Below are 23,450 nucleotides of genomic sequence, written 5' to 3' on the forward strand. Positions count from 1 at the left end.
CGTTTGACAACAGTTGGTGTCAAACCATCGGGGTTTGAGTGTACATAATGACGTCACTACTAGAGACCCTAAATAGGATCTCTAGTCACTACAAAATCACACTGATGCATCACAATAACATGCTGCTCTACCTCGTGTTGAGGAATCTTGCACCCCAAAACAAAATCACACAAAAAGAAGAGAAGAGCGAGAGTAAACAGCAGAGACGACCAACGAAAGACATCAGCAGACATGCAAGTGGAAGAGAACTGTCAAAAGTGCTTTTCACGACGTCGCTCTTGGTTCACTTTTCATCGCGAAAAAATGGTGGACGTGGCCGATGGTTGAGAAGTCGTCGCGGATTAATTTAATTTCCTAGTGGCTAAACGGAACCTTTCCGAGGATTATATTGCGGGCCCGTGTTTTGTCCGATTTCGGGGGCATCGATTGTGTGTGAATTCCGTGTGCTGGGAGCGGTTTCCTGGGCGGAAACAGTGACTTGTTGTTTGCCTTTAGGGGGGTGAAAGTGTTTTTTTTTTTTTCGTTGCAAAATCTGTTTTTCTCTGCGGGCTGAGTCCCAGAAGTGAGGTGGAGAACCGTGCAAAATGTCCGAAGTGGTGGTCAAGGGAGGAGGGGCCAGTGGCGCTGCAGCAGGCCCGCCTGCGGCCAGTTCCGCTGCTGGAGGTGGTGCCACAGCGGCCACCCAATCCGAACCCGACATGAAGGGTTGGCTGCTCAAGTGGACAAATTACCTCAAGGGTTACCAGAAGCGGTGGTTCGTTTTGTCCAAGGGAGTGCTGTCCTATTACAGGTAAGAGAGCCCAGAGCATTCTCCTCAACCCACCACCCCCCAACCCAACCTCAGTCGTAATCTCCGACGATTTTTTTTTTCATTTCATAACCCACTACCCTGTTTTTTCCATAAAAATCATTTTGTTATATTTACTTCTGGAACTTTTCGTGTCTCATCATCATCGTCACCACCAACCATTAACACCATTAAGAACTTCATTACAAGCTCTTCTTCCTGATTATTTTTTTCTTCCGAATGTATTCGAATGGCCTGCTCTTAACACACGAAACAAATTACCCCAAAAAAAACTACTCCCCCGATCCTCTCGTCACAGAAACGCCAGCACACGAACACACTTTTTTTTTTGTGAAATTGTACATAAAATTTGAGTAAAATTTTCTACATTGATGAAAAGTTAAGTGGCTTGAACTTTTTATCAAGCGTTTTCAAGAGTATTCGTTCAACTCAGTTCCTTTAACGATTTGCAACAAAAAAAAAAATTGAAATCGGACCAGGTTATCACGCACTGATAAGCATTAAAACGTTTGACTTTTTTTTAAATACAAATGATTCATGAAGCACGTGGTAGTGTTATTCTCAAACTGATATTTAATATTTTAGTTTTTGTAACGCTTATTCGCAATAAGTTTTTCGGTGGTTTGCAGAAGATGCAAAGAAAAAAGATTTAGTAGCAATGTAATTTTTTCTCAGCAACAGTTTAGTAAATATCGAGACATTTCAACTAGCCGGCAGTTGTTGTAAAATCTTGAAATTTAAAAACGTGTTCAAGCATTGCTTGGTGAAAAATTATCTGCATTCTAAGTGCTGGAGATTAAAAGTTGTGTTTGAAAAGTGCAAATTCCGGGATAAACTTTATGCATTTTAGGTGCTTGATTTACTGCTATCTGTAAAAAGCCTCTTTATGATATTTGAAAGATATTTTCATGATATCTTAATTGGGCATTTCTAAGATTTTTTGATGTGAGGAATAAAACCATTTTTGATCTCTTATGTCCACGCTAAAATGATAACTTATTCAGATATATTTGTTTTTTTCCTTATACTATTTATTTGGCTTCTTGTTATACAACATTTCTGGGCCAAGTTTTTCTTGATTAGAAAATACGTTTTTCATTGGCCAATCTTACGATCGCCTTCTTCTATATTTGTTGTCTCAGCATGTTATTTTTGTTATTGGATTTTCAAATTGTACTATTAAAAAAAAACAAAAACGCATTTCTCGAAAATTAATAAACTCATAAAAAAACAATCATGATTCCCACATTCCTAAAAATTGCTTCCTGAAAATGGTTCGATCCTTATCAGCTGTGGGTCGACCGGTTGATACTAGCCCCTCCCTGTCCCACCACTTCGACCCAGGTACAGCTGTCCGTCCTTGGGCAACAGCTGACATTGTATAGGCCTCGCCAATGCCCAGCTGGTGGCAGGGCAGACTTTGTACCCAAACAGACAATCCATTCATGATTGCCACTTGGTCCGTATGGATGGCAACGAACGATTAAGCAAATGACGCTTCCGTTGCGACGACAATCACGTTACAACACCTAGAGCAGTCCTCAATGGCGCAAATTGACTTCGGCTTATCGATTAGCTGCGTGCCCGGTTCCAATTATGGGCCACCCCAAATTATCACGGCAATCAAATCTTGTCGAGATTTCGGCCGTATCTATGTTCAGAATCAATTAGTTGAACTGTATTTGTAATGTATAAAATATCGTATCATTTCAAAGCACACTGCACAAAATTGGCACAAATCCCACCCTCCTAGAACTGACCTTGTGCACCATATTTTGTTCGTTTGCATCATTAGCCTGCCTTTAAATTTAATAATATAGGCTCTCAAATACAGCCTTCCCTTTCAGAAACTTTTGTTGGGATAATTTACTGCACGCATTCTCCACCAGCACACCTTGCTTGTGACTTGTGAAAGAACGATTAGTTGCCACCGAAAATCGATTTTCTGTTCCGTCATCGTACGTCTCGTAGCACATGAACACTTTCATAATGCATCACTGTTTATTTGCCCTCTATTGTTTCATGCGCTCACCTCTCCTTTTGTACATATAATAGAGTGTGTGTGTGTGTGTGTTTGTTTTGCCCATTAATTTCTGTAATTATTATTGAATATTGATGATTTTTCCTCGACAATCTTTTGTTCTTTTATTATTATCAGTGTAAAAAATGTACATATCTTAAGTGTAATGGATGTTGATAATGTTTAAAAAATAAATGGCTATGCAAGGTATTCAAATCACCCAGATGTAACAAATAGTGAATTGTCACCGTTGTACTATCTTAAATCATGCACTAACAAGTTTGCAAGTGGATTTTGGAATACTCTAACTGTTGTTTTCCGATTGTTTCCGTGTTCTAAATTTGTCATGATACCGCAAACAGAACATGATGTTAGGGAAAAGTTTGAATCAATATTATGCAATAAAAATTATTTTTGCTGCGACTGTTTTGACTGAATGGGTAACTGTGCAGCTTTTCACTCAGTTATCACTGTATATCTTATTATGAAGATAAGGTGAAAAGGGTGAGCTTTTTTCACATAGGGTAAGAATTGATTGTAGAATTGTATTATAGAGCAATTCCAGCTCAAATCAAGATTTTTTTCTGGTACTTTTGTACCTGACCCTCTCCGATATCAATGAAACTTTGTAGACATGTTTTACTAGGCCTATATAAGCCATTTTGTGTACATGGAGCCAATTGTACTTGAAAATAACATTTGAGAAGGGCGTAAGTTGTTTAAATATTTTTGTATAGAAAAATTACTGTATCTTGAAGCCGTTGCATCGTATCAAAAAGTGGTCAAAGACAAACTTGTAGGAAATTGGAAGTGCTTTCTGAAAAAAAAACATACACTGAAATAAAAATACACATCACTTTTATGATTTTTTGATTTTTAGGTTTAAAAGTTAAATCTTAGGGTGATGTCACGATTTGTTTTCGTTCATTTTTTTGTGAAAAGAGCAAAATAGCATTCTGTTACAAACAGACTGACGAAAAATGCAGGATGGAATGTCTCTCCTAAAAAAATCAAAAATCATTTACTAAAGCTGTTTTTTGAAAGTGGTCTAGAAGTTTTTTTTTTTAGAAGAAAATTTGTAAAAACCAAACGCGGGAATCGATTCAAAATTTTACATAAAAGTCTCCACAGATATAAGTTTAATAACATTGCTGATAACTGAAAATAGAATATGTTTTTTAGTGTGGTAGAAACCTGGATAGTAAATATTAAAACGAGTTAAAACGCTGTCAAACGCAAATTTATGGGAAATTGGACGAGCTTCCCGGTAAAAATATTTACGAGACTGAAAAATCAAGTCTGACCAAAAACCTATTTTTTCAACATTTTTATTTTTATAACTGATGTATCTTCACAAGAATCGTAAAGAAAATAATTCGTGACATCACCTTAAAATTTAACTTTTAAGCTTAAAAATAAAAAAATTCTCATAGAAGTGGTGTGTGTTTTTATTTCAGTGTATTTTTTCAGAAAGCCCGTCCAATTTCTTATAAGTTTGTCTTTGATCACTTTTTGATACGATGCAACGGCTTCGAGATACAGCAATTTTTAAATTACAAAATACAAAAATATTTAAACAACTTACGCCCATCTCAAATATTATTTTCGAGTACAATTGGCTCCATATACACAAAAATGGCTTATATGTACATGTCCAAAAAATTTCATTGAAATTTAAGAGGGTCAGGTACAAAACTAATAGAAAAATTCCTGATTTGTGCTGGAATTGCTCTTTATTCAAATAAGAAAAAGAAATGAAATCAATTTCCGGTCTTTGTGAAACAACATTCAAATTTGTTTAGTTTCCAGTAGAAGACTTTCTTGAATGTTGTAAACGATTATTTCTGAAGTTTGGATTCATTTTGTTCAATGTTTCAAAACTGGTTTAAATTTTCAGAAATATTAAATGTGTATAGCTCAGACTGAACCGTGAACTGTTTTAACTATTATTTGGGGTTGCTTTCTTACGGTAAAATTTAAACTCTGAGGGCTTTTGTTAATTTGATTTGGTTAACCGCGGTGGGTTTTCTTGAAATAATTCTAACTGTCAAAAACCCACCAAAGCATCTACCGGTGGATACTTTTCTACCACAGATTTTTGTGCGTTCAATGTGGTAGATGCTTTGGTGGATTTTTGACAGTTCGAATTATTTCAAGAAAATCCACCGCGGTTAACCAAATCAAATTAACAAAAGCCCTCTGTTTTACTATTAGTTTTTGAATTGGTAGTTTATTAATAGTGTTATCAATTGTATTTATAATTTCCGAATGGTTGTGTGCATGACGTCTCTCACGATTGTACGAAACACTAATCACACCAACGCACTAATCCTGGCCGCCAATCCCGGTTCCACCAAAACTGATCCTGATCCGTAATCCGATAAAAAAGTATATCTCAAGAAAGTGGCGACGTGTGTTAGTGTCTCTGTGGCATCAACAACGTGTTTTCTTCTTCTTGTTCTTCTTCTCTAACCCCCTTTCCTTATCTTCGTCTAGTATCGCTTCTTATCTTTCCTTTTTCTTCTTTCTTTCGAAACTCTTCTTTTATCTTCTGTTCTGTGATTCACAATGTCATCGTCATTTCAGTTTTTTTTTTTTCGTTTTCTTTACTCAAATTTTCATCAAACCAAAAAAAAACACACACACTCAAATTCATGAACCCAAAATTGATTTGACTCTGGGGTTTGCTATTAAAACAGGGCTGAACACGGAGCCGGAGCGAACGCAGGGGGCAGAGGTGCCGGGGGCAAATTATCTATACGACGTCGCAGGAAAGGCCCCCGAGCGGAGTGAGTAGAGCCCCACTAAAACAAACCAATCAAACCAGAAGGATAAGAGCAAAAAAAAAGTGTTCGAAAAAGACCGAAACATGCAATGTTTCTTCCCTTTTTGGAAGCGCCTTTTTTTCGGCTTACTCTTCTTGTTTTCGTTATTCCGTTTCCGTTTTTTTCTTCATCGATTGCCAACAAGCAAAAATAAACGAAACCAAACTGAATCTCATTTACGATTAGAACGAAAATTGCTCAATCATTATTGCTCTCAGTATATTTGCCTCTATCATTCGTTGTAACTGCAAGTGCTAAAATCTTTTTTCGGAAGTCTACATTTCTTATTTCTAGCTAGTTTTTTTTGCGCGCCAACACTCTCTGTCTATCTCATTGAATATCATGCATTCAAAGGACAAACCGCTGACAACGTTGGACTTGAATCTCTCTTTACGCAACCCCCAGATTTACATCATTTTAGCCTAAGTGTTGTAATTAATTTGGCATAATTTTCCATTCATTTTTATTTTCCTTTTCTCTACTCTCTTTTATCTTGCTCTAGACTTGATCTAAAGTAGTTGGAATGTTTTGTTGCATGCACCTGATCTGCGCTTTGTTTTAACCTGCTTGTCTCAACTACTAATCTTAACAGCAAACCTTTCCACCTTTCAATTTAGCACAGCCTTACACCACACAACGGTATAATCATCATCTTCGCTCCTGCCAATCAGCAGGTTTTAAAATCAGTCAAGCCGCAACCACTTACGCAATACGCATGCATTTTGTTTCGGGTGCTATCTTTGGCTATATATTTACAAAAATGCTATTTTTATCCAGTGCTTGCACCGTTAAACTCTTTTAATAGATTCCGGTTCTCCATCGACAAGGAGGTCGTAAATTAGGGCGAAATAAATCACCACCATCGCCACCTCAAACACTCAACATTCGACTGGTGCTTTAATTGCCCGAAAGTCTGATCTATTTTGGGACAAACATGTAAATTTTTGCCAAGGTTAAGAGAGGTCTTGCATTCCGTTTTTGATTATTTTAACGTTGAAGAGGATGAAACGATTGAAATTCTTAGACTTAATGGAAGTCAACTATCATCAATTGATATTTGAAGAATGTGTTTATAGGGCATAGATCGAGTTGCTAAATTCTGTCAATCGAAAAGTGTTGTAGAATCAAGCCAATTTGCTACGCAAGTCCTTCCCAATAGCATCAATGATCGGATGGCACGCCGACGGTAAGTTTACTTAAGTAAGTCTTGAACTGACATTTGGACGGAAAAAATACGAGTATTTTCCATAGCATCGCCACTCTAAAGACATAGCGTGTTCCGCTATGTTTTTCGAATCGTTCTGATCAAAATGGGCTGATAGTCTACATTTGAGCGCAACCCATCCATGTTAGTCAAGGCACGAAATTGAAAAAGGGCTTATTTTCTTGTGTCTAACGGCAAATCGTGTAACAGGTCAGGTTTTGATGGATCTAGACTAAATCGACCCTGCTGAGTCCGAATATCTCGGTCACGAAGCCGGATTCCTTAAGGGAAGCGAGATATTCAAGATGGCGACCAATATGGCGGCTATATAGAGAAGTCAACAATATCACAGTATGAAGGTTGTCGACGTGTCGATTTTAACTAATTTCGGGCCGATAAACCCGAATATGACCATGAAAATCGATTACGGCGACCCAAGATGGCGTCCAATATGGCGAAGAGAGAATCTTCAAATATTTTCAAACAACATGGAACAGGCTTGTGACCGATCAAATTTAACTAATTTGGGGTAGGGTAACCCATCAACCTATGTCTTGAAGTTTTGACCTTGTAGGTATGCAAAACGATATGCATTTGGGGTCTTTAATTTTCAATTAAAGTGTGTGTCGCAGAACGGCAAGTCTGATATTTTACACCATGAAAGAAAGGCTCTTTTTCGTCATTTTGTGGGGTTCATCGAAATATTTCGTCGGGGAAACTAGAGCAACTTTTTTGAAGATTTATCTTCTATTTTATACGATATTTCTTAAGACAAGTCGTTAAAAATCGATGTATTTATGTGCATATCCATCAAATTACTTATGAATATGCCTATAACTTACATATTTGACCATCAATAAAAATTTATAAAGCCAAATTTACCAGATTTCTAACTTCCTTCGAAATAACCCCAAAATCAAAACTGGAAGAACAAAGACAGCCGAAAAAAATCTTCTCTTTGTACAATTGTGTACAGCAACTTATTGCCAAATACAGCAACCAATTTGAGCATTAAAAATGCTAAACTTACACCCAAAACTGGGCAGTGCCCGTACGAGAGAACAATAGCCTCGAGTCGAAACAAAAGTGGTATCATTAACGGACACAGATAACACAGCTCGAGTTGGGCGAAAGAATTATTCCCTCAAGGTTCATTTGCAAAAAAGCCGTCAAAACAAAAAAAAAACCAAAAGTGTCGACTACGGGAATCGAACCAGAGACCAAACTAACCTCTGCTGACCACCACAGCTTGGTAGCTAAGAAGAGGTCTGATGTCGATGTATAACACTTGTTGGAGCATTATTGTTTCAATTAACGATTGAACACATTTGTTGTGATGGTGTGGATTATTCTTTCGATTTTGACTCTGAGACCTCAACAAAATTTGAGGGAACGATTCTCTCGACTCTGAATTTTGGATGTAGCGTATTTAATTAAAAAGCTATTAATAACCCAAAAGTTTCCCAAAAAATGTTCAATATTCTGCCATATTACACCATGGTCCATGACAAGTTAAAACATTTTCGAATCAATCACATTGTAGAGAACAATTTCCCTAAAAATATCTATTTTCTTTCAATATAGGCAAGAACATTTTAAAATTCCTGAAATAAAAGTGACTTTCTTCAAAATTTCTGAATGTAATTCCCATTTAAAAAATGCACACCATCTACTGAGATTTTTTAAAATTATAATAAAAATATTTCCATAAATTTTGCCAAAATTTGATACAACCTTCATGTTTTACAAAATTTTATCATCATTAAAAATATCCATCATACGCTAAGTTAATGCTCAAATTTGTATTCGGGCCTTTTTTTTTGCGTGTTACAGTCCTGACTCGATAATTTTATGTTTTGGCTTTCAACCAGTATCAGCTTAATAACAAATGTTGCTATGATGACATAAACTGTTATTAAACTCTTATGCAAAAATGTATTTTTCAAGAAGATTCCATAACACTTTCTGTTATTTTAACAGTATTTGTTATTGAAATTTTGTTATTAGGGGAAATAAACCTTTTCTAATCAAACACCTATCTTCGTCATATGGAGAGTTTGATGCTCGGTTTAAGCTCCAAAAATACTTTTTAGGCTATAAACTTAACAGCAACAGCACCGCCTCGAGTAAGCACGCAAATTTATGTCATTTACTGGTCAAAAAGATCAAATTTAATGCACTTTTGATCATAATTTCTATTTTGCGAGACCATTTCTCATCATTGTTGGTGGCACACACATCCACACGCAAGATCAGAGGTTAACTGCTTAACGAAAGTTGCCATCAATATCTTTTCACTTGCGCTAACGATTTCAAAGCGCTTAAGATATAAAATTGCTTCCAACTACCGGCAACATGTTCTTTCGCACATTAGTTAGTCACTCACTTGAAATATAATCCCAAAAAATGTAAATAATTAGCAAGCGCCATAAAAAAACAAACGGGCTAAGTCATCTGACGTTTGAATTTTGAATACCCATTCCAAGCGAGGAGCGAGGGCAAATAAAGAACAAAGGGTGGCCACCAACTCCACCAACATGCTGGTGCAGCGCCTGTTGGAGTGAGCAAGTGCTGCCAGGAACCTTTCGCTAAAAATGTTACTTTTCGTGACTGTTCGCTTAAAATTTCATCAATTTTGGCAGCACTAAGCAAACCCAAAAGAGCACTGGAAGAAAAAAAACTAAGCTGAAAATAGAAAAATTAATGCTTTTTTGAAATATTTTTTTTAAATGCTTGTAAAAGGAATAGCATAACTTTTAATAAAACTGAAAATAAACAGAAATGTTCACAAAAAGTTGCTCTACTCATTGGTGTACTTGGTTTTAGTGAATTTCAAGCAACAATCCAGATTATCCAGCATCATTCAAACACGATCGCTTATTAGGCTTAAAATGGGCATATTTCCCGCTACCGTCTGCCCGGGATAATGATAAAAAATCGTATTTTTAATTTTCTTACTATAATTTTAAATTCGAGTTCTGCGACCCCATTTTTTTCAAATTTGTGTTGTTGATTGCGTTTAAGCATAACAAAACATGTTTTCAACACCGCCATTTTGGCCACTATCTTGGTTTAAAAAAATCTAAATCACTTTAGAGCATGTTTCGGGTCATATTCGGTTCGATTATCCGAAGTGTTTTTTTTCCGAAACCTTCGGATAATCGAGGCTGGACCCTTACAGTCCGAACGTCTGATGCGAGATACCGAAAAAAAAACCTTAAAAATGCTGTATCTTTGGCCTCTTTTGACCAAATAAGTTCGTTCATTCCTCAAAAGAACCGGACAAATCTCTATTTTCAGAATCTCAGAAATCAGAAATTCAGAAATCCGGAATCGGTCACTTGGCCACGGAGATATTCCGGATCTTAGTGGGGTAGGTTTTTGTCCGGGTATGCAACCAAATCTACAAATCATGATTATTATCATAAATTCTTCACAAAAACCATCCAAATTTGCTCCAAGACTTGTTCTGGACATATTAGGCATATTCCTTTGATCCAAAACCTACGGATATGAATTGGCCACCCTTCCAGAACAGACTACACAGGAACGGATGTCGAATTCTACATCAAGTCTAATATGACTTCAGAAATGTCAAACAACACTTATTTCTACCCAGGAACTCAAATTTGACATCCGCAGTACGATATGGTGCCTTTTGGCCACCCTGCCATCAACCCGGAATATCCGTAAAAGGGTTCCGATGGACCAATTTCGATAATTTCATAAGTACACTTTCCGATATGTCAAACAACACTGATTTTGACTCAGGAACTCAAATTCGACATCCTCAATACAATCTGGTGCCATTTGGCCACCCTGCCACCAACCCGGAATATCCGTAACATGGTTCTGATGGACCATTTTCGATAATTTCTCAAGTGTACTTTCCGATATGTCAAACAGCACTGATTTTTGCTCAGGAACTCAAATTTGACATCCTCAGTACGATTTGGTGCCATTTGGCCACCCTGCCACCAACCCGGAATATCCGTAACATGGTTCCGAAGGACTAATTTCGGAGAAATCACAAGTATACCTTCAAACATGTCAAACAACACTGATTTTGGCTCAGGAACTCAAATTCGACATCCTCAATACAATCTGGTGCCATTTGGCCACCCTGCCACCAACCCGGAATATCCGTAAAAGGGTTCCGATGGACCAATTTCGATAATTTCATAAGTACACTTTCCGATATGTCAAACAACACTGATTTTGACTCAGGAACTCAAATTCGACATCCTCAATACAATCTGGTGCCATTTGGCCACCCTGCCACCAACCCGGAATATCCGTAACATGGTTCTGATGGACCATTTTCGATAATTTCTCAAGTGTACTTTCCGATATGTCAAACAACACTGATTTTTGCTCAGGACTCAAATTTGACAAACTCCAGAGAAAAGATTTTTAATCGGTCGTGTTGGGGTTTCCAGCTTGGATTTTGGGGTTATTTCAAAGAAAGCTACAAATGTGGCAAATTCAGTTCGGACACTTCTTTTTTTTATTTTTAGGTAAAATTTTGGTCAAATATGTAATTTAGAGTCTCTCAAGGCACATTCATTAAACAATTTGATAGATATTTACATGAAACCGTTGATTTTCAGCGACTTTTCTGAAGAAAAATTCTTTAATATCGGAAAAACTACAATCAAAAAGTTGCTTTGGGCTCACGACGAAATATTCTACGAATATTCAATCGATTCTACGATTTTTCTTAAAAATGAATCCTAGATCAACCTTCTACGATTTCTGGTTCCAGAGATATCGAAGTTGGAATGGGAGTTCGCGAAATAGACGAAATTTTGGTGATCCGAATAGGATGAAAAACGGGATTCTTGCTTGTTGTCGATACTGGCATCGACTGCCCCTTAATTCTTAACAACTTAACATCATCCCACTTACTTTAGTGATTGAATACATTGACTGTAACTTGAATAAGCTTTTTGTTTATTTCATAAGATTTATGTATAAAATATTTTTTTATGAATTTGTATATGTCTTTTTGAAATATTGTAATTTTTTTCAGTTTAGTTTAACCGATATGATTTTCATGTGGTATCGCTTGGTAATTTAGAGAGTTTGCTTAGTTTGAAATTTGAAATCATGAAACCTTATAAATTCTCTCTGAAAGCTTCTATTCATCCTAGCGACACAATCCGAAGAGAAATCTCCTCCTTTATCTTACAACCCAGTGCCCTTTCAACGCCACTGAATTATGTCACCATAGTCGGGAAGAATAATGGTCACATCGGGGAACAAACCCAGCCCTGCAACCATTGATTGAATTGTTTACATTTGTCGTGTTGTTTGTCTGCAGTAGTCGTTTGGTCGGCTGTTGTTGATTTTGTATTTACTATACCTCTATAGAGACTAGAGACGTATCCTACAAAAAAAAAAACACTGCGCAAACTCAACTCTTCACCACGTTTAGATGTAAAGTATTGTTTTATAGTCTGTGTCTGCCGTGTAAACTTCTACGCAACGGATTTTCTGTCATCCGAATGACTAAACCAGACCAGAAAACGTGCCTCCTCTTCTGGGAATTACTGCTGCGAGGCTGCAGAGAGAATTGATTAACTTTGCCCTGGCGGGGTTAAACTTGTTTTGGGTTGGCTTTGGGCAGTTCTTTAATCGAACTCGTGGAGTGTGTTTTTCGAAGAAGGCAAGGTTAAATTCAAATAAGGAAATAAAAAACTTGCTGTGAAAATGAAGACAATTGGCTCTCTGGTTGTCGATTTCTTATTTCTCGATATTTATTACTTCCTACTTTGATGGATGCTTTAGTTCTTTCAAACAACACACTTTGATTATTTCGTACGATTGGAAATTTTATTTCAAGTTAAAATGGTCGAATAAACCAAATTCCCATTTTTTGCTTTTTGGTTGTTTTTGAAACCGCCTTGAGTCAGGAGTATAAAAAACACTCAAAATGCAAAAACTGAAAATTTAGTTTATTGGTTCTTTTTTTTTAAATAGTCTAGATATATTGTGTAGTTAAATTTCATAACAAAGAATAAACTTAACCTTGGTATGTAACTTAATTACAATAATTTGATTAATTTAGAGCCCTTTTGCACTAAAAGCAATCATGGACATGAATATCTCACACCCACCAGATGGGCTTTACTCGAACTTGACTTGACTTCTCGTCAATCTGTCATCCAAGCTATTGTGTTATCAAAACTATTTCAAAAGATTAAATACTCATACTCGTAGGTCTTAATTTTCCGAAGAATTCATCAACATTGCAGCATCATAAATTTTATAATGATGTGTTCTGAGAAATATTGTCCATTTGGTGCTGGCAATTCAATATTATGTAAAGACTATAAAAACAAAATTGGTCTAAATGAAGTTTTTTACAGATAGTTCCCCCTCTTATGCAGCGTGATTTCATTTCTTATCGCTTCACTTCATTACGTGCACGAAACGTATTGACACTTGTTGGTCAAGGTCCTCCCATCTCAAAAGTTCAATGACGAGCACTATTTTTATGAATGTTTCTTTATTTGTATTTAATTTTGAGCAGATTGAGCAATTTTTCGGTTCTTCCGCGAAATGAGAAACACAATAGAAGCTAGAAATAAAAGACTAGTGAAGTGCGCTTGTTATTAGAGAAAAGTACATAGTTCCACTGCTTCTCGCGCTTGTAATTGTTTTCTCTTTCCTTTTTCGTACCTGTATTATTTCAAACCCCCTATCTAGCATATATTAACCAATTTTGCAGGAGCAAAGGATCCATGATGCAATGCATTCGGGCACCTCACTCGCCCACTAGGCTACTGGCTTCCCCACCCGAATCGAAAAAAGACCGAAAGAAAAGCAAAAAGTAATCGTATAAACCCACATTCTTGAGTTTCGTTTTTTGTCTATATTGTTTCTATTGTTTTCTATTTGTTTCTCTGTAGGGTAGGGTTCACAAACACATAAAATGATTTGAGTGATAAAATCGCGACAATCAAATAAAAATCAGAACCAGCAGAACAAAAGCAAGCAAAATTGCGTTTCTGACTGCTGCTTTTTTCATCATAATTTCACGATAGTTCTAACCCACAGTTCAGTACTGCTCTCTCATTTGCCGTTTTCACAATGTTTGTGGCAAGAATGCAATCGGATTCTGTGTGTCTACGTGTCTGCCAGTGTGTGATTTGTTCTTCACCTATCTTGTTGATCAGGGTAGAACTCATAAAGAAGGTGGTGGTGGCGATGGTGGAGGGAAGACTTTTTAGCAAATTGCCGGTAATCATGTGTCGTCAAAGATTGGATGTTGACAGAGCAGGTTAGAGATATTGCACAACAGATGCTTCGAGCTTGGTGTTCGAATCAAAACTTAGTGAGATTTGTTATTTACAATTTGCTGTTTTCAATTCAAAAATGACTACACAATCCAGAGATAAATTTAAACGCATAGTAAAGCTATTGTATACTTTGCCCAGAAAAGCATTATTCTTCTTTGAAGTGAATAACAGATGAGACAGATTGTGTTTTCTTTTTTTTTTTTTTTTTGCTAAACTGTTGATGAATTTCTCTGATAAGAAAGGATCACGAACCAAAAAATGGAATTGAAGCAGTGTTGCAAATGAGTGATAAAAAAAGCGATCATTAGATTATCTCTGCACTCGCCAAACGTCTCAGAATATAGCGAATTTCCCTATAACAAACGATGTCAGATTATTTTATAGGAAATCTGTATTTTCTTCAAAATAAATCTGTATTTTATCTGTATCATGTTGAATTCGAAGCCATAGAAGATATTTTTAAATTTTTAACAGCAAATTTAAGCTTTTAACCATATTAAAGCATTATTCTATTACTAAATTGTTGAAATTTTTGAATATAATCATTTTTTAAAAATCTGTATGTACAACTTTTTGTGGTTTTAGGGATTGAAAAATCTGTAAAATACAGATTATATCTGTCATGGCTGCCTATAACTCAGGCCTGCCCAACCTTTTTGGCTCAATTTTCACATTTTTGATCGTCAAAATTACAATTGTTTATTTTTTCATGGTTTATTTGATGGAATCGGTTCACAGATGACCAGTGAACATAACTTTTCCAAAAGTTTGAAAAAATATTTATACAAGTCGTTTTTATCTACATTTTACGTCAAAAATCAATCCGGCCCGCGGGCCGGACCAATTTTTCGCTTAAAACTTACATAAAAACGACTTGTATAAATATTTTTTCAAACTTTTGGAAAAGTTATGTTCACTGGTCATCTGTGAACCGATTCCATCAAATAAACCATGAAAAAATGAACAATTGGAATTTTGACGATCAAAAATGTGAAAAAGATTTCTAGTTGATAAATACTTCCCAAAAGGATTTTTTTAATTTGCCGGAATTGCAAAATTTATTTAAAGAAATACTTTTTTTTATTTACAATTGAATAAACATTAATGGATCGTGAGTAAACTTGTCAGATTACTAGTTATTTTTTCATTTAACCTGTAACTTTTATTTTTTTAATTCATGATTTTCAAAATTTCAAAAAAATCTAATAATTTCAATATTATATTGAAAATTAAAATTATATTGTGCACAAAGGAACCATAAACCACGTGGACACTTTTTTGATATCTCAGACTCGCCCCCCTCTCTCGTGGATAGTTTCATACAAAACAAATCTTTTTTGTATGGAGCGTGGACCATCGCTGACTTTTTTCACTAAAACTGCGATAACTTCAAAATTTCAGCGATGACCTATACATATTAGTGTATTTTAATTACGAAAATGTTGGTACCCTAACATGTATAGGTCATCGCTGAAATTTTGAAGTTAGCGCAGTTTTAGTGAAAAAATAAACTCGATATTTCCCGTTTTCGTAATTTTCCCATTCTTGCGCGTGGCGCGTCGAAAAAACCAGTTTTTATTTTCAAAAAATCGTATCTCAGGGTATTGAAAACATAAATTCACCATTTTTTTGATATGTCATATAAAACATTCCAAGAAATCTGATAATAATATTTTAGGACATAGGCTCTTTGGTCCCGAGACCTTCAAAACAGCATTTTAAGTTTTCATACTAACTTTCCAAATGTTATGCTAGATTTTTGGAACTTCTTACTATTTTCCCAAATAACCAAACTAATCAGCTTTCTTTTGCACCTAAGACAGCTTAAATCGAATGAAATGGCGCGGAGATATGATTTTTTGAAAAAAAGTGGTTTTTGCGAAAATCGACGAAATTGCCATTTTTCGGACCACCCTAACACGGCGTAGGTCACCCTAATGGCCAAACAAAAAAATACGGGTCTAATTATTTCGGCCAAGGAACCCCCAGACAAATTTTAAGCCCGATCGGAGAACTTTTTTTTCGAATCATGCTGTTTTCGTGAGGAATTGCTATATAATTAAAGTGATTACCTTACTTTTTATGCTTTTATGGTTTATTGATAACTATACACTTTTTGGAATTTATTTTTCTCAACCTGTAGATTGAAATTTTGAATTTTCGGATCATCGAATCACGAAAAAAAATGTTTCCATTGTTTTGTTTTGGGTCTTAGAGCTCGAAAAAAGTGATTTGGCCTTTTTGAATTCAAGATTGCAATCAAAATGACGGTGACGAAATATTGATTAAATGTACTTGTTAATGTTACAGACAATTAACCACTCAAAATTATTATGAATTTTATATAAATGTTATCTACTTTCAAACGTAAGCTATATGAAACGCTTGTGCCTAACGGCTCACTACCAAGATGTGGTTTGAAAATAATCCAAAACAAACATTTTTGAAACATACTGCAACAGTTACTGAAAAGAAAGGATTTGTTTTCTACCCGGATTTTCATACTTCACAGAGACTCTAAATCTTTAATTATTTATGATGATGATCAATTGCTCAGCTCGAGCAAACGTTTGCTTCAAATTCTTTGGCTTACCCTACAATTTAGACTTAGTTTAATGCTTCCTGACAGCTTGACTTTTCCTTTGCGCAGCTTTTTAAGAACATTGATGAAGATCAATCAACTTTTTTTTTCAACACACAACAACAACACAAACACGTAATGGTTGATGGTGGGGTTGGCTTTTTCTTTCCCTGTACATAACAGTTGATCGGTGGCGGAGCCTGGTAAACCTTGCTGCTTTCATTTCTAACAATACCATAATGTAATTTTCATCCTGTTTTTTTAACTTTCTTCTGTTCGATAGTCATTACACTTCTTCCTGCTACTATTCAAGCTAGCCATAATGTCGGCCCGAATGTGAAACTAATATCGACGTCACCTTGGTCGCGTCGCTCTTTTTCCCTTCTTGTTCTCTTTTTTTCTATTTTTGCATGTTTTTTTGCGCCGAACTTTTCCGTCGTCGTCGTCGACAGGAATCAAGCGGAGATGACACACACCTGTCGCGGTACAATATCCCTCCACGGGGCCCTCATCCACACCGTGGATTCGTGCACCTTTGTGATATCGAACGGCGGAACCCAGACGTTCCACATAAAAGCTGCCAACGAGGTGGAACGGCAGTCCTGGGTGACGGCGTTGGAGCTGGCCAAAGCAAAAGCAATGTAAGTCGACACCGTTTTTCCCGCTAAGAATTGTGGTAGGGATTACAAAAGTTTTCCGGTTTCTTTCTCACTTCTTCCAGACGAGCCATGGAAAGCGACGAAGAGGAGGAGGACACGGCGGCCAACACGATACCGAGCGAGGAGCTGAACCTGGTGGTGCGGGAGTTGACCGTCCGGCTGGAGAACCTAAAGACGTGCTACGATCTAATTACGAAGCACGGTTCGGCGCTGCAACGAGCCTTGAACGAGCTGGAATCCGGCGAAGACCTACCCAACAAGACGAAAATTGTCAGCGAACGGGCCACGCTGTTCCGGATATCATCGAATGCAATGATTAATGTGAGTCGACCCCATCAAAAAACTTTGGAATACAACAATTTTAACTTTCGTCGCACCTTTCAGGCGTGTTCCGATTACCTGCAGACGGCGCAAACCCAGGGCCACAAGTGGTCCAAGATGCTGCAGCACGAGCGCGACCAGAAGCTGCATCTGGAGGAGATGGTCGAGCAGCTGGCGAGGCAGCACTCGCACCTGGAGCAGGCAGCGCACCGTCACCGACCGAGTGAGTACCCGTTTTAATCTGGGTTTCTTGGGTAAACGGAGAAAAGTCCCAGGTCATAACCGGAGTTTATGTTGGGATATCCAGGGTTATCCATAACTTAAGACTTACGCGTCTACCGCATGAGGTCGAATGATTCTGATCCCGGATCATTTCTGCTTAACAGCTTAAGTACGTAAGCAGACTACTTTTTTGACTACTAATGACTTCCTGGAGTTAACTACGAATATCGCTTTAACACTGGAACGTCCAACTTACACGGACGCCCAAGCCTCCCAAAAGAGTGGGAGCGGTAGTTTCAACTCGCTGGTTCTCGGGCATAACTCAATTCATTCGAGACGATTCTTGTTGCCAGGGATTTTTAGGAATGTCTAGATGATCCTAAAATTTTTCAGAATTCGTCCTGAACAAATCTGTAATTTCTGCGACCGAAAACATCGTTCCACATTTTTTTTAAAACGACTACCTCCGTGGAATTCTTGACGACTTTTTTTACACGCGAAAATAACGTTGGAACGATGGTTTTGATCGCAAAAATTACAGATTTGATCAAATTTAGTTCCGAAAGTTCTAGGATCATCAAATTTTTTGGAGCCTTGGGCGTTGGAATGTAAACAAACAAAGCGAATAGGGCTTACCTCCAAGGATTACCTTCGACATTATAAAATAGCATCAAAACATACTCACTAAAGCTATGCGGATTTGGTTCGGGGTAAAAAGCAGATCACAAATTTGTTTTGTTTCTAGTTCATTGAACTCTTGTTGAACTACTATTTGCATATCTTTACTTTACCGATAAGATAATCCTTTATCAAGATACAGATTAGATTACATATCCTTTTTTAATTCTTTCCGCAACATTGTATGGGAATTGTTAAAAAAGGCGAAGCAAATTTTTTATTTCTCACTGGTAATTTCCTTTGGTTAGGTTACGCCTAGCACACTTCTTGCCATTTAAAAATATTTTTGCGCCATGAAAATTTCTCCTCTTCAACTTTGCCTAAGACACCAAAGCCCTAAAACGTCATCCAACAAAGTTAGACTTTGGTTGACACCCTGGAAGGTCGGCATTCTGTAAGTTAATAACATGAAAAGATAGTCCTTATCAAGTACAACAACTCTTTCGAAAACACAATTTGGCTAGGACGTCAAACAAAGGAGTTAACAATTTATTTATTCCATGCACTTAATTTTGACATTCCGAACACTATTAATTGCTTTATACATTTGCATTTTAAAATGTAAACAAGGGTTTTACCCATACAGCTTTGACAGTTGAGGTTTTAAAACGGTTATAGTCGTCTACAAGAAACCTGTGCAAATAGGTTATTACAATGCATTGAAAAACCACAAATGTTAAAGCGGCCAGGCCTACTGCGTAAAGTTTACCGTGTAGAGAAATCATTGAGCTGTTTTGAATTCAAACTACCACATAGTTCTATACCTGCAGGGTAGAAAAAAACGTGGGCTAGCACCACCGGGACGGGACATTGTATTTTCACGAATGCCCAGGACACAATTTGCCGTGGTAATACCATCCCAACCCGCTCACTGTTGTTTTCGGGCCAATACGCACCTCACAAGGAAAGGGGTCAAGAAATGACTTTAAGAACAGCAGAACAAAGAAGAGGGAACGATTTCTTTAGGGCTTTTCTTCACCCTCTCTAGCTTGCTTTCACTGCCGCTGCTGGCCATTAGAAATGTTTCTTGACCGGTTCCTTCCGAAGTACGTATACCGCTTAAACAAGAAAAGAGATTAATAAGAGGTTTCTCCCTCACCCACTGAATTCTAAAAGGCAACTCCCAGAACATTGCACAGTGGGAAAAGGATCCAAACAAATATCGAAACATTGTTTCGCGCAAACTGAATAAGTGACGTTTCACCAGCAAACTTTTCATTTTCAGAGATAAAATAACACCTTTTTCTGACATGAAAGTTGTACTAATCCCAGATGTAATATTACCATGGTTTTTTTTACTGTGTACATACGGTGTGGATTTGCAGAATTTTCATTCCATTGATTCAAACAACTTCCTTTCTTTAACCTTGAATCAATGATGATCAGTTTTAATAGAGGTCCTGGGATACCGCTGTAGAAAAAATTAATAATTCTGAAACACTGTTTTAATAAAACCATATGTCGCAATAATAGTAAGAGGTGTTTGAGAAGAAATGGATTTCGAATGTGACCACCAGAGAATCTTGGGAACCTGTCCAGCGTGGACAGTCCAGGAGACACAATTATCTTTTAATGACACTCTAAATGCAACATCAAGAAGTTTGATCCGTCGCATGCCAAGTTTACGCTTGTTGCTAAATACTGTTCCAGATGTGCCACCCGGAGATAGGTGGAACCGGTTCCAATGGGTATTCTTACGTGATTTTATATTGGACTCTCCGAGGAATGCCATATAAAATCACTTGAAAATTGGCCAAAAAATTGCACCTCGATTTCTCGGAAATGGCTGAACGGATTTGGACACTTCCGGTTGCATTCGATCCCTCTTAGCTTCCGATAAGTCGCTATTGAAAATCTTCCCCGTAGCCCTTTTCTGTCAAAAGATATTTACGAAAAACGATTTGCAAACCTAAAACCGAAAAACAAAAAAACGATGAAAATTTTTCAAAATTGCTTCATTTTTGCATAACTAGGTAGTCGCAGGCCAAGGATTGATACCTAAGAGCATGCAATGGCACTGACCTTGTTGCGTGCTCTTCGGTTGACGTCCACGTAAGGAACATCCTGGAAGGAGCGTAACTAACTACATCCGTAGTTCTGTTAGATCATCCGAATTATCTTGATCAGAACCGTATAGCTCTGGTTCCTTGCGAGTGTCCTATTTTCTTACCTCCACGTTGGCTTGGTTTTCATGATGACCTAGCTGGTGGCCTGTGGAAACGGATCGTAAACCTTTGACCACCGCGGGTCAGAGTCGAGACGGCTAAAAGAAAGGGGCGCAACAATGTGGGAAAGGGAAGTAATTTGTGATTGTAGACGGTATTGTTTTGATTCGCAGTATGTTGAGTCAACTGCTGTGGATGTACCTGAAACATCGCACAACGGGGTTTCTCTTCTCTTCATTCTCAGCTACCACCTATCTCCTATTTTTATTTTGCTCTTCTGATTCCCAATTCTTCACTAATTCTTCTATTTAATATCCAACATTTGATTTTAATTTTTACTAACTTTTGATTCTCTTATCTCTTTTCTATCAATTGATACTGCTGTAACAAACTTTGTTTTGTTTTTTTTTTTGCCTTAAAAATATACTTTTCCTTAATTTACTAGTAATATCAAGTCTATTTATCATTCGCCTATTATTTTTTCATTTTATTGCGAATTTATTTATTTGAATAATTTTTTATCTGTCCTATAAATTATCTTTTCTATAATCTAAGCTTGTTTTGTATCTCTATTTATTAACTATTGTCTAATTTTACATCTAATACATCTAGCTTCTCATTTTTATTTTATTTTATTTTTTTTTTTTTCAAAATACGCTCATCATTCTCTTACTATTGATACTTGATTTTTATAAAATAAATTCTCTTTTACTGTCTATTGTTTTCAATCTTCACCCTTTTTTCAAACAAGTGAGGTTTGAGCCCTTACTCAATTTATGGAATGGTTAAAGGAATAACACAAATATTACTATTGTATTTTTGGTAAACTTTTATAACATGCTTAGGACCAAAAATTGTAACAAAACACCGCGACAAAAGAAATAGCAACAGATAAACAGACTCAACAATAGGGAATATTTCAGGAGAAAACAAAACACAGTAAATAACAATAAGTTTTTGAATTCAAACTAAAAATAAAACAGTTTTTGCTTCAATGAAAGTTGATAGGCACACTATAAATGGTTAGGCGCTTATACTTACATCAAACCCTACTTAATGTACCACCCCCGGCCGAGTTAAAATGCGTAACCGGAAAAGAAGGTGTGCATGCCTGGCACGAACACTCAAAGCGTGTTCTAGCGTGCTGCTCGTACTGACTCAGAGCAAGGGTGAGATGTAGGTGTAAGGGCAGTGCGTGTTCGTCGGGAACCTAGTGCATAAGATCGGTCAAGGCCCGTTCTTACACTGAAAATTGCGAAATTGCGAATTTTTGCATAACTAGGTAGTCTGGAATGTCCTCCATCCCTGGCTGAAACGGGACAAAAATCCATTGAAATTTGCCAAAGTTACAGCCACTTTAAGAAAACTGTTTGCATTCAGCCGCCTTCAAATCGACTAAAACGAGGCCAAAATTAACCAAAATGTCGGCATGTTGCACATTTTTGGAAAGCTCTTTCAAAACCCAATCCACTGAGATACATATCTCGACGAATTATTAAGCTTAGTCGTTAATATCTGCGCTAAACTGCTATTTTTGACGATACCAATGCATTATCACATGCTGGTTCGCCCATCCGGCTAAAAAACCCACAACTATTATACTTCATTCGAAAGCATTTTTCATCGTGCTTCGAATGCCATCTTAGGAAATAAAATTCCCTTTGTAAATCGCGTCCAGCATGCAAAGATTCCACCCGACCTCAAATCAGATCCAGAATAGCCTCAAAAACGTCTTAGCCAAGCCAAGACAAGTCAAGTCATCTCGGGAATTGACAATATGTTATGGCCACCGGTCTTAGTGTAATTTTTCCTGGTTCAAAAACTAAGCTTTTATGCATAACAATTGATGGTTTGCGGTTGGTTTATATAAATCTAAAATATGGTTAATAAAGATATGTTAACATTTTGACTCAGGTGTAACATTTTTGGCTTGCGCCTTTTCGAGATAGTTAGATAGAGATAGAGTCTATGATTACATCTTTTCTGAAATAAAATTGCTGTATTTTTTACATTTAAGTCCAAAATTAATTTTGCAAAAACAAAAAGCTTGTTTTTTCAGCTCTAAACGTTCTCAGAACATTACCCCAGTCACGAAGTTCTAGCCAGATTCTAGCAGAGTTTTATCAGAAATCTGCCACTGTGCTAGTAGGATTCTGGCAGAACCAGCTCTGCTATAATATTTCGTTTCTGGCAATTTGCTCTAAATTTAACCCTGATGATTTTGGGGGTTTTACTCTGAAACATATTGACAAAACTAATGGTAAAAGGTGAAGATTGCGAGACAACATTTTGGTGTCTTCGACAAAGTTGCAAGACTTTTCAAAAAAGGCAAAAAAAATACGCAAAAATATTCCTGAAAGATAGATTGTTCAAAATACTCTAATCGTAAACCACCCTGATTTGCAACCAAGCTAAAGATTGCAACACCTCTTTTGAAATTCCATAACGTCACATTTCAAAAAAACGATTTTCCCTTTTCCCCAACGTGGACCACTTGGAATTTTTAACACTCTTCATTAATGCAGCTTCGATCAGATCTTGCTATCTTGACACACCCTGCAATTGCGACTAGTTGAAAATAGAAATTTTAGCCGAAATCAGTTTGTCACTCTTGCGTGTATCTCTACTATTTACAGTGTTGATTATAACTCGGGAATCCAGCA

At 36.9% G+C, this 23,450-nt stretch overlaps 1 protein-coding gene across 3 annotated transcripts in view; it reads left to right on the forward strand.

Moving 5' to 3' along the window:
- The first annotated feature begins 254 nt into the window (after positions 1-254).
- LOC120414983 (oxysterol-binding protein 1) overlaps positions 255-23,450 on the forward strand; it is a 65,725-nt gene continuing 42,529 nt past the window's right edge. Inside the window, exons 1-6 of one of the 3 annotated variants that reach the window (XM_039576333.2) lie at positions 255-790; positions 5,528-5,617; positions 13,591-13,692; positions 17,195-17,383; positions 17,464-17,722; positions 17,786-17,945. In XM_039576333.2, coding sequence (XP_039432267.1) covers positions 585-790; positions 5,528-5,617; positions 13,591-13,692; positions 17,195-17,383; positions 17,464-17,722; positions 17,786-17,945 — 1,006 coding nt within the window. In that variant the 5' untranslated portion in view covers positions 255-584. The remainder of the gene's footprint in view (positions 791-5,527; positions 5,618-13,590; positions 13,693-17,194; positions 17,384-17,463; positions 17,723-17,785; positions 17,946-23,450) is intronic. The other 2 variants (XM_039576334.2, XM_039576335.2) reach the window with 2 other exon arrangements.

Source organism: Culex pipiens, chromosome 2 (assembly GCF_016801865.2).
Source record: "Culex pipiens pallens isolate TS chromosome 2, TS_CPP_V2, whole genome shotgun sequence".
NCBI classification, from domain to species: Eukaryota; Metazoa; Arthropoda; class Insecta; order Diptera; family Culicidae; genus Culex; species Culex pipiens.